This window comes from Strigops habroptila, chromosome 14 (genome assembly GCF_004027225.2).
Source record: "Strigops habroptila isolate Jane chromosome 14, bStrHab1.2.pri, whole genome shotgun sequence".
NCBI lineage: Eukaryota > Metazoa > Chordata > Aves > Psittaciformes > Psittacidae > Strigops > Strigops habroptila.
This window is the reverse complement of record NC_044290.2, coordinates 6,046,478-6,058,480: the sequence shown is the minus strand read 5'-3', so window position 1 is coordinate 6,058,480 and position 12,003 is coordinate 6,046,478. Positions and strand designations below refer to the sequence as shown.

General features: G+C 50.1%; 1 protein-coding gene across 1 annotated transcript in view; it reads right to left on the bottom strand.

Annotated features, from left to right (window-relative positions):
• Positions 1 to 12,003, bottom strand: part of HID1 (HID1 domain containing) — a 28,989-nt gene that overhangs the window by 4,818 nt on the left and 12,168 nt on the right. Inside the window, exons 4-15 of the mRNA XM_030506436.1 lie at positions 11,247 to 11,360; positions 8,509 to 8,615; positions 7,915 to 8,031; positions 6,969 to 7,191; positions 6,520 to 6,576; positions 6,283 to 6,423; positions 5,808 to 5,898; positions 5,049 to 5,200; positions 3,713 to 3,791; positions 2,926 to 3,090; positions 1,542 to 1,769; positions 919 to 1,052 (exon numbers count right to left, since the gene is read on the bottom strand). Coding sequence (XP_030362296.1) covers positions 919 to 1,052; positions 1,542 to 1,769; positions 2,926 to 3,090; positions 3,713 to 3,791; positions 5,049 to 5,200; positions 5,808 to 5,898; positions 6,283 to 6,423; positions 6,520 to 6,576; positions 6,969 to 7,191; positions 7,915 to 8,031; positions 8,509 to 8,615; positions 11,247 to 11,360 — 1,608 coding nt within the window. The remainder of the gene's footprint in view (positions 1 to 918; positions 1,053 to 1,541; positions 1,770 to 2,925; positions 3,091 to 3,712; positions 3,792 to 5,048; positions 5,201 to 5,807; positions 5,899 to 6,282; positions 6,424 to 6,519; positions 6,577 to 6,968; positions 7,192 to 7,914; positions 8,032 to 8,508; positions 8,616 to 11,246; positions 11,361 to 12,003) is intronic.

Sequence of the window (12,003 nt, the reverse complement as noted above, 5' to 3'; positions counted from 1 at the left end):
TTTATCTTAGCTGAGTAGGTTGGGAGCAGGTTGGGGCACAGAAGGAAGACAATGTTCAGCTAGTCTGAACCACCACAAGCCCTGGAGACAGGAGCACGCTGCCTGAAGCACAGTGTGATAGCAGTGATGATTCTCCCCATAGAATCCCAGCCTGCTTTGGGTTGAAGGGACCTTAAAGCTCATCCAGTTCCTGCCATGGGCAGGGACACCTTCCACTAGAGCAGGTTGCTCCAAGCCCCTGTGTCCAACCTGGCCTTGAACACTGCCAGGGATGGGGCAGCCACAGCTTCTCTGGGCACCCTGTGCCAGCGCCTCAGCACCCTCACAGGGAAGACACTGCTGCTGCACTGAAATGGGAAGGTGGTTGGTTTAGAGCTCTTGATGGGAAAAGCTATCAAATGCCAGAAGGTTGACACTGCCACCAGAGCCGGCACAGCCTTCATGCACAGACCACAAAGCCTCTCCCTCATTTACATGGCCAAGCAGCCTCCACTCTGAGAACAGCATCTCAGCCAAGCCCTCATGGGAACACACTGTTCACAACATCAGCCAGATGATCACCCAGAAAGAAGGGAGAGGAAAAAGCAGCAGCAGTCAGAATCTGAGCTGAAAGCCTCCAGCCCAGGAATACATCCCTTTGCAATGCTGCACTTGCTGCTCCATCAGTAGCTTTCATGGTGGTGAAAGCTCACTCCTCTGGTGTCCCAGCTCTTGTGTCACTAGCACGGATTTGAAACACCCACCATGATGCAAGAGGACTTGTGAACCACGGTGTTTGCCAGCACAGTGCACATGTGCATATTGCCTCTAATAGGATGCTTTTATTCTAAGGGCCAGCCAGACCTCTCCTTCTCAGTCCCCCATTGAGTTCATGTCACACCCCAGCCCTTCCCTGCACACCAGATTGTCCGGCCTTACCCCGCTCCAGGGCTCCCCATCGCTCACAGCTGAGGGGGGGTTACCCTCTGGTGATGATTGTAAAGACTCAGGCTCCAGTGAACGCATGGTCCCATCCTCTGAGACCTGCGACTTCTCCGTCAGCTTGTCAATTCCTATGTTCAAAAGAGACAAAGCTCAGGAATACAAGTGAATTAAACACACTTAGAAGCAGGGGGGCTCTTTGTGCTAACATGCACAGACACCTTATGCATCTGCTGACAACCAAATCCCTCTCATTTCAACAGGAAAAGTAAGATCAAGCTTTGATTTCACCATCCCAAAGGAGTCCATTTGTCCCTAAGAAAACGCTCCCTGATTAAAGAGGAGCACAGGTTCTCATGGATATAGTTAAACTGAGGCAGAAGGTCAAGGTTAGGCCACGTGGCCATGAAGTTTGAGAAGAGAGAAGCTCAAGGCAGTTTACTTTGACTTGTTTGTGATCAGCTTGGGCAAACTGATGTGAAACTCGGCCTGAAAGGCACTAAGTCATTCCCAGATGTAAACTCCTAATCTCTCCCACACCCAGCGAAAGGGTGAGTCCACACTATATCTCCCAGCGAAAACAAACCTCTCTCCTGTTACAAAGGTAAACTAAAGCTGACCTGGAGTAGCCACCAAACTTGTCTTCAGTGTCCCTGGCTCTGCAGGGGCAGCAGGACGGGAGCCTTCCATGGAGACCCCTTCCTGGGAGTTGGTGCGAGAAATAGGCTCCGGAGTTCTCTTCTTGCGCTGCAGCCCCTTCTGGATGGCCTGTGAGTCCGTGGGCAGGTTGGCCAGCTGGTGAAACACGTTCCGCTTCCGGATAACAGCATAGACCAAATTCGAGTTTCCTGGCAATCAAAGCAACAAAATGAGCAGAGAAATAAGACTCAAAGAGCTCTGTCAATAAAGCAAAGCTCACTGGGGACATGAAGCGTGGTTGTGGAGACCCTGCAAGCTCAGAGAGCCACGCTTCGGCCCACAAAGGCGACGGCAAGTGGAAGAAAGCAGAGCTCAAAATCCTCTTATCCCTTACAAAGCAGTAAGTGAAATCCTTCCTAGGCTGGAAGGCTGACAAGAAAATGGTTTAGAAACTGCCATTCAAACAACTGAGAAGAAAAAGGAGTTTAAATCACGTATTAGCACCTCTTTTGAAAGAAAAGGTTGAGACAAGATTCAATATTCCTCCACCTTCAAAAGAGTTCACAAAACACATCAGGAGTATTGCGTTTGAGGAGAAACAGGCTTGAAATATCAAAGCCAAAAGACCAGAATTCTTACTGGCTGCAAGGTGGCAGAGAACAGAATGAAACCATCCCCTAATATAAAACACAAAACAGCCACAAAGACTGGTTTAGGGTCTGGCAACCACCACTTGCAAGATTCCAAGGCAAGATCCGGGCAGCAAAATGGCCACTCTTGATTTGCAGTTTGAAAGCAAAACATGACAAGTTGAGCAGTTTAAAAGACCTCATTATTATTTCTTTGAGGTAAAAGACTATCATGCAGTTAAGAGGGAAAGCATAAGGGATTTCCTGGAAAGGTAGCAAGTGCCAGAACTTTGTCTGGTTGGGGCTGTTCAGTCTTCAGCTCCAGTGACCTGACAGAGAAGAACCAAGGGGCACTTCTAAGGAGTTTAAGGAGATGGAAGTTGTTTTGTCCCCTCACATTGCTGAGCAACATGAATTTCACAGCAGCATCCAGCCAGTTACAACTTAAGCATTACACACTCACTTTCCCTTCTTCTTCCCCTCTATCCAGCTCATCTTCTGGTCTCCAAGAGGCTGAGGTTATGCTGTCACTAGCTTCCATCTCATTTTGCTCTAACCTGCTCTGTCTGGACCCAACACTGATTACCTACTAACTCAACTTCTCAATCCCAGGCAAGTCTCCATGTAGCTGATTTCTATACCTCTCATCTGTTTGGACTTTCTCTGTTGTTCCATCTCATGTTCTCTTGGACTAAACTAGTGCAAACCAACTAAATACAGCAGTCAAGTCTCTTACCATCAAACTGGTACTGAATGATGTTGTTGAAGACTTCCAGCAAGAAGAAAACAAGGTGGTGGTTCTGGACAGCAGAGAACAGGAACCAGGTGGTGGAAAAAGCCTCCAGGAGATGCAGTAACTTGTTAGCAGCCACCATGGAGAGAGACTTCAGGTACGGAGACACTGTAAAGGCAAACAAATGAAAACTGGAGGAAAAACTGAGGTGCATTTATTCACATAAATACACCACTAAATATGTTGCTCTTACCACCTTCCCACCCTGCACTTCTGGGAAAGCCTCATGGAACAGCTGAGCCCAACAGGGTTCCACAGAAACATTTCCAAACAGAAAAGAAGTAAACATAAAACCCTAGTGAAAGCAAACATTTCTGCTTTTAGAGGCTCTTGGGTAGTTTTATACCAGTAACATCACTGCTGGCACACCTCCTGAAAAGCTGATCCAACTGGAGCCACTGGCTGAGCCCAAGGGAAGCCACTGCCACCATGGGGAGGTGGCACTCCCTGCTGGAAAGGGCTGGCACTACCAACCACCCTCCCCAGACCTACTGGCAAATGCCCTTTTGCCACCCCAGAGGGGCTCCAGGGTCGCTGTTGTCCCACTCTCTGCCCCATCTGAGCTCAGGCAATACCCTGCAGGCAGGTCTGACCTGCAGCTGGCACCTCCAGCATGGACTAGAAAGGATCACTTGCCAGCAGCAGCTCTGACACTGCTCAGGAGCACAGGGAGAGGGGAGTGAGGGTGTCCCCTCTGTGGGCTGTGGTTCCACACTCAGACAGCACTCACCATTCACCACGATGGTGAGCAGGCAGTCAAAGAGAGGCTGCAGCCGCTGGTGCCCGCTGGTGATGATCTTGTGAAAGACCTATGGCAAGGAAAGAGCACTTGAGCAAGGTGGGACCTTACTGAGAGCACCCTCTCAACCAAAACCAGTGCCACCCCCACACTAATCGCTTCCTGACACCATTCCTGCCTAGGCAGGGCCCTGCACATGCCACAATTACACAGGTGGGGAATGCTGCTCTCACTGCAGACTTGCGCTCCAGGAGTACAAGCTTTCATTTACAAGGAATCCTTTGGGGATGTGATTAGGGCTCTACAACACTGCAAACAGAAACTGACTGTCAGCTATTCCAAAACACACACAGGCAGCCCGAGACAGAAATTAACCACCAGGAAGTAAGAAACATCTTCACCTCCAGATTGTGACTCTGAACCCCAACAATAGCTGCTTGAAATGCCACAGAACCAATCACTTCACGTTTGATTTTAGTGCAAACTTCTAACTCAAATATTTCTCCTATTTTTCTTAACTATACCCTCAGACATGGAAGATTTGACATTCCCAATCTTGGCCTTCCCACCTCTAGCTGAGAAGGTCTGCAGAATAATGAAAATATAGAGATGATATGAGATTAATAGAATGTAATAGCAAAACACATGGCATCAACAGTCCTGGTGGGCACATTTCTCCCAATTCTTTGTAGTGGGAATCTCCTTTTGGAGGTTTATCAGAAGCTGCTGAGAGATTCTTCTCTGGCAAGCAAGCACTAACATGACAGGAGGATACCACCACCTGAGGCTGGTAGTGCAAAACACAGTTTGTGTTTCGTAGTAGCTGTTTGTAGGCAGCACTGTGGTCCTCAGCACTGCAGACTGAAAGCTGACTGAAACCTTGCACACCCCAGAGCTGCAGGGTTGAGCTCGGTATCACCAAGTTGGTCCCACTCTGACAGATGTGCTCCACACACCTCTGGGACAGAGCCAGCAATGCAGTCACATCTGCCTTCCCCAACCACGACCAAGTCTGGCAGATGCCATGCACCCATCCCACTCATTCCACTTCCAGAGTCCTTTAGACACCAGCCCAGTGCTATCCGGGATCCTTGTTCTTTGGGATCAGCTCATGCAGATGGAATTGTACCCTGCCAGGCACACCACCTCAGGTTAACAACATGCAAAGATCCCACCAGTGCTTGGATGCATCCCACTTTCTAGCTACCCAGTGGGCTGTCATTCTAGGAAGCATGAGTATATTGAAGGAGAAAAGAGGACAGTTATTTGTGGAGGTATGGAACAGGAGGTAGGAGGGACACAAAAGAACTGTTGGAGCTATACTCACTATGATGAGCAGATCTGCATGTGTCCCTGTGAAGACAGGGATGTCCATAGGCACTCGTACAGAATAGGGCTTGTTGAGTCGAACCCCAAAGTTACGCTCCCCACTGAGAAGCAGGAGGATAAAGACCCCAATGTGCATCAAGCCCACTCGTGCTGCAGGTAAAAACATATCACAGTGAGGCCAGTGGACTCCTCAAGACAGAAGGCAGTGAGGAGAGGGGAGAAACACTATGGGACCGAAAGAGAAACTGCACAGACCAGACCACCCTGACAAGGGACATCCCCACAGAGCTCCCCCCGCTGCCAGTTCCAGTGCCCTTCCCAAGCACATCTATGGGGCCAATACAATGTTGAGTCTTGGATAAACCATGCTTTTCTTCATATGTTCTTGATGTAAACCCATCACTGTAGTAAGATAGATCTGAATTATTCTTACCACTCCGCAGTAATGGAATTATGCACAATTTATTCCCAAGGCAAGGACAGATTCCTCATTTCCCTCTCTCAGGGACACAGTTTTCAACACAAGGACTCAAAGTGAGTTAACATGCTAAGGATTTCCCTTCCCTGTGTCGTGGTATAGATCATGTCCTGCTTCTAGACACTAAAACCCACCTATCTGAACCACTCCACACCTGTAGAAGGCTCAGAACTTGTGCTTAAGATGCAACTGCATCTAATTGGTAGGGAGGAAGCATCTTAAAAACATTCTAGCTCAAGTGTCAAGCACAGCTCACCCCAGATACTGAAAATAACTTACACTGGTCTGCTCTGGCATCATTGAGAAAATACAAGATTGGGACAAGGATGTCCAAAACATCGCTGCTCTTCAGCACAAAGAAGAGGAATTTCTGGAAGAAAGGGAAGGATTTCAGGCAATCATAAGCAGATTTGATTTTCTGCAGCATCTGCAGGACTCACGACAGGTAGCCTCAAGCTAACTAGTCTCTCAGGACCATTAGAAAGGCTGATGCATGCACCAGCTCTTCAACTTCAGAGTTATCTGAAGCCATTCTAACACCTGCTCCAGCATTTGCCTCAAGCACTGACCTTCAGGAGCTGCAGCCTCTCTCATAAGCTGTCCCTACATCCAGACCCCCCTTACCCCATGCAGCAGGGAGCAGTGCTGCGGGCCAGAGTACCAGAGCCACTGCTAACTGCCTGCCCACAACCCTTCACCAGGCCCTGGGCAAGGGGCAAGGTGGGGCAAAGCTGAGCAAGAAGCAGATCCACACCTTGTTGAAGTCACAGAGTTTCCAGAAGAGAACGAGGAGTTCCTGATGGAATTGGATCTTCTTGGCAGAGTTTGGCAGGTAGGTCTGGACCAGCGGGTTTGATAACAAGCGGGCCACTCCTTTGAGGATGAACTGGAAATCCTGCCAAGAGACCAGGAAAGAGCCTGTGGTGAGGCCAGGGCTAATGCAACCATCATGAAATCAGACAGGGAAGAGTTGGGGCCAGGAGCACGTTACCTCCTCTCGGTGTATCCTTGAGAGGTAATTCACAAACAGATTGTCTGGTCCAGGAGGCTGTGTGCAAAGAAAAGGAGTGAAACACTTACTGGCAACAAGGATTACTCAGGAAGGCAAAGTAACCACTGGCTCTGGGGACTGATGTCTCTCATTTCAGCTTCCCACTCTGAAAGGTCCTGTTTTAAACGCCAGGAGACAGAGCACCTCAGGGAACTTTAAAGTCTTTTCACTTATATGCTCCTGATTCAAGTTAGTGACCAAAGCCTAATGGTTTGGTCATGTCCAGCTGCTTAGTGACCTACAGGAAAGAAGCAGGACTGGACCAGAGACAGCAGAGTGCAAGGGGAGAAGTGGTGCTGCGCCCTGCAGGTCAACATTCAACACAAGCTGGTTTAAGATCACTACAGGGAGTGATCACTACAGCAAACACAGCTCCCAGTGTCACTCACATCCACATCATCCATGGCCGTGCCAGTGGTCGTGCCATCCACGGTGGGACTTGAACTGGTGGAGCTGTCATAGTCCAAAGTGACAATCAGCACCTGGGCTGCCTCCTCCACCAGGGGCTCGCGGTAGTCCGAGAACAGTAGGTGGTTGTAGGGAATCCCGTATCCCACAGGATCGTAGGCACAGACGACGTTCAGGAGTGAGGTGAAGAGTGGGAGCGCGTGTCTGAGGGGGAGAAAACACCCTGAGAAGGCAGAAGCAGGAAGCAAAAGGTGCTGCCTTGGGGAGGGACAGTCTGGGGTCATGACAAAACGCAATCATCTTCTCTAACCTATGACAGTGGCCCAGAGACAAGAGCTGACATTCCAGCTCCAGGCTGGTCTCCTGGACTACATCCAAGAGGGAAAGGGGAGGTAAAAAAGGCTGAGTGGCCTCTCAGAGGAATCCTGTGCGGCAATGTGAAAAGAGGAAAAGATTTCAAAGCTCTCATAGGCTCTGGAAAGACAAAAGTGTCTGCTTTAAGCCAGGAGGTGAGCAACTACCGCCTGAGGAGCTGGAGGTCCCAGAGGAGACAATGTCACTAGAGGGCAGCATCCATCCGCCACCACCAGCAGACACTGCCCGCAGCACTGCCACGCCAGCATCCCCTGGAAAGAACAGGCTCTACAGCAGGGAACAGCATCTGCCATTTCCCACAGGGCAGGGATCAATCCTGTATCAAACTCCAGCGAGCACCATGCTCAGACTCCCCTTTTGCTACTGAGGAGCAATTCTCACTAAGCAGAGATGATAAGGAGATGTACATAAGATAGGGACAAAGATAAAGGACAACAGCCCCTCTGCGCTGGGGGTAGCAAGTCCTGTGATGCCCCATCATGAACGCACTCTATGGAAGAGATTTGAGGGTACTTCTCCCCTGGCACCCAGTTTGCAGCTCTTCACCCTTACCTGTTCTCTGTAGAGCAGAAGAACTGCACCCAGGGGTTGGTGTTGCTGCTGTCTGAGGAGGGAGGCAGATACATGGCCTCAGAGAAACAGGTCAGCAGCAGCTTCAGCAGCTCTGTCCTGAAAGAAGGGAAGAAAAGCCAAGGCCTGGAGCCATTCAGGAGTAGCAACTGGGTGCAGGAAGCACCAACAGCAGAACATAAGGAAAGCTCAGATCCATCTAGAAAGTCCTCACCACAGAGAGCTAAGCCTATTCCATTTCATAAGCAATATGCTGTCACTGGTGCATAGCTCAGCAGAATTATTGCCTTATGAAAAGGAAATGCAGTAGAGAGCTGCTGGGCATTTTCAAAGCAGCAGTGTTTTGCTAGTTCCTGCTGCAGACATTCTGACTCCCATATCATACTACACAAAGCTATTCAAAAGGTCAGCTGGGCTTTTTTGCCTGTGTTGCCAATCCTGTTAGCTCCTTTCAGAGCAAGCAGAAAGCCCCTGGGGAATCACAAACACCCCAGGAGACCAGGAGAGTCTGTTTCCACCACATTCTCCTCTCCCAAACCCAGTTTCTTTCCCTTCTGCCTCTGCAGAGCCTCTTACCTATTCAAGTCATGGATGTAGTTAGGCTGTGGAGAATGAGCAAAGCCCACTCCTGCCTCCCAGATGTACTCACAGCTGTCGATGGAGTGGATATCTTCTGCTGTGTCCTGTGGGAGAAACAAGAGGTTGGACTAGAGAAGGCAAGAGCCAGAGCTGACAGCACTAGTGGTACCCAAAGCAGCTCAGTCCCTCTCTCCAGCAGTACCAAAGGAACCAGCAGAGAAGCATCCAGACACTGACTGTACATACCAGCACCACCAAGGAGCGCCCCTGACAGAGGGCCTCACATTCAACATGCACTGAGCACCATGCAAAATGAGGTCCTTCCTCTAGCATGCTAAGGTGCAGTGCTGGCCACCTCCTCTGGGAAGGGTCACCCAATGCCAAAGGATCCAAAGTATGTTCTGCTCTCATTACAGGATGCATCACCTTCTCCTCTCCTCCTCATCTCACGAAATACAGCCCAGGTCAGGGCTTCTCCTTTGCAGATCAAGAGCACCACACAGGGTGCTGCTTGACACCTCAACCCTACCTCAGGGCACATCATGTTGAATTTACCCACATAAGGGTGACTCACAGTGGCTGCACCCCAAAGACAGAAGCAGCAAATTAACCCTCATGTATAACAAAAGCAGGTATGGCTGTGACTTGCTTTCAGAGGGGAAAGCAAGGTGACTGCAAATAAGTTATTTCTCCCAGTGAGAACCCTCCCAGTCCCTTGGCAGCCGCTGGCATGACTCCCAAACTCTTGCTTTGCAACCTGAGGGGATGAACCACAGTGGTTTGCCCTTCTCTGCCATGGTTGAAGCAGCTCTGCTGCCATTGAAAACCACCAGCCAACCCTCCAGGAACCACGAGGAGCAAGGGCCCAGGTGACTGTTTGCATCAAGTGCCCTTGGCACACTTTGGCTGTCTCTTTTCTGGGGTTTAATCAAGCAAGTTTTGCCTCCTGCCTTCTTTCCTCCCTGCACTTGGCAAAGCAGATCACAGGACTGCTTCTAATTGCTCTGGGTTCCCACTGCATCACCTCCCTCCTTCCACAAAGGCACTGATCTCAGGTCTTGAGGGCAACCAAGATGCACTTCCCACCCCAACCATGACTCCCACAAACCCAGCGTGTTGACAGCAGCTACTGCTGACAGGGAAGCAACTGCAGCTGCTTTCACAGTCCTGGCTTCTCCTGCCTTGCTACTCACTTCCTACAGACAGGCCAGAGCAAACCTGCTGTCAAGTTCCTCACCAAACTCCTCAGAACAACTCTTGCTGTGCCCAAGCCCTCCCTCCACAACCAAATCTTGTGCATCTCCTGACAGGCACTGGCTTCATGGAAAGAAATGGAATCACATCCACAAACCTGCTTCTACAGCGTGTGACTAAGCAGGAACACTAGGAGGAGACAGCATGTTACCAGCCAGCATTACAGCAGATCCAAGGCCCCAAAAAGCAGGTGCTGATGTCTTCAAAGAGCTCAGCCTTTGCAAGTAAGGGGTAAAACACAGAGATGCAGCACTGTGCATGACAGGAGCCCCAGTTTCCAGCCATAGTTACAGGGCTGACTCCAGTAGGACGACAAACAGCAGAAGAGCAGGCGTCAGTCCCAGCTCTCCTTTGCCTATTCCATCCCAGTTCTTCCTCTTCCTCTCAATTCTGCTTTAGCAACTACCCACCATGAACTGTGTCTCTGGGGCTGCCATGAATATGACGTGGCTGTACCCATCTCTCTGCTCTTAACCTGCAGTCAGACCAGCTCCAGAGAGGGAAGCAGCTAAGCAAAGACTACAGAGGCTGCAGGCAGCAGGCAGGCAGCTAACAGCAAGGAACATAAAGCATTCCTGATCTCATTGTCTAATTCAAGTTGCCCAGAGTCCTGGAAAACCAGGCTGGCTGCTGCCAAGGGTGAAATCACACGTGCAGTGAGGACTTCTCCCAGGGAAAATTTGCCCTTTCATCCCCAGGTTACAGATTTCAACTCTATTTCTACTACCCAGAAACCTCAAGCAAGCAGTCTAGTACTCAGGTTTGCCAGGGGATCTTGCAGCCATCAAATACACAGTGGTTTGGAATGCTCATTTTTTATTTCCTTCATAGCCATAGCAAAAAGGAGGGCTGCTCACTTCTGTTTATAGACTGGACCTCCAAGAAACACCACAGAATCATTGGAAGAGGGGAAGCGAGGGCAGGAGATGCATCAGAATCTATCCTTAGCACATGTGGTAAGAGCTCCCTCCTTCAGGGAACTCCTCCAAAGACAGTCACCATAAGGACCAGAACACATTTGGCTTTGCTGCAATGATGCAAAGAGGAAGAGGAGGTGGAAAGACACAACAGAGACCATCTACTCATTCAGATCACAGCACGTGTGATCAAGCAAACAGCTGCTTCCTGCCCTATCTGGGCTAAATTGCCAGTGAAAGGAACAGTGCTAAAGGTCTCTGGCAACAGCACAAGAGTGGTTGTTTGCCAGCACAACCCCCTGTTCCTGTGGGGCGAGCCACAGTGCAGGGGTAGATGCCAGCCACTCCATTTGAGACTCATCCAGCTGTCTCAGAACATCTGGTTTAGAAGGTACAAACCCCACACAGTGAACCCAAAATGCTGATCAACACCAGTCACTGTGGGCTCAAGCTCAGTGACTCTGTGTTTTCCTGCCTGCAGGGTTGCAGGGAGCTGCTGGGGTGTTCCAGGGTACCCCTCACCTTGCAGCTGATCTAGGTCTATAACCCCATGTTCCAACTCACCACTGTGCTCCTCCGGTGGCTCTGCACAGTGAAATCAGGGCAGAAGAGCAGGTCTGTGACAGCAAGGAGCAGCGACTCAGCCAGAGGCCGGGCATTTTCATCATCTTCATCTCCCTACAGTGAGAAACATGGAAGGGTGTTGTCAGCCCAGGTTAGCAAAGAGCACCCAGGAACACAGCAAGAGAAGATACACTCCCCAGGAACACACAGGGAGGCAAGAAGTTACAAAGGAACAAGAGGGACAGACAAAAGCCAGCCTGCACAGGAAAGAAATTCACCCCTGGAAGGTGGTGACTAAACAGGAATAAGCGCTTGAAATGACACCAAACTGAGCAAACAGACTTAGAGATGTTGGGGAAACAGCAGAGCAGCACTAGACCTTGCCAAGTGGAGATGCTTGACTTACTGGAGACAAAAGGAAAGGGAACCACTGGCAGGGAAGAAGGTTTTACAGTCGTGAAGGAGGGTGACTTGGATGGTGCACAAAGACAGTGACAGGAAGAAGCCAGCAGCAGCAATAAGGTGTAAAACCTCTTGAAGCCCAGACCTGGAGGTGACAGAACAGAGGTGACAGAGGCTGCATGCATCATGCAAGGGGCTGCCTCAGCCTGCCATGGCACAGCAGGCATGACAGCAGAGAGGATTTTGCCCTTGTCACCATTCAAAGCAATCACTGGACTCATGCATGGCTACTCCTCTGCAGCCGTTGCCACGGGAAACCATCCCAGATCCTGCCTGTCAAAGAGCATCCTGGATG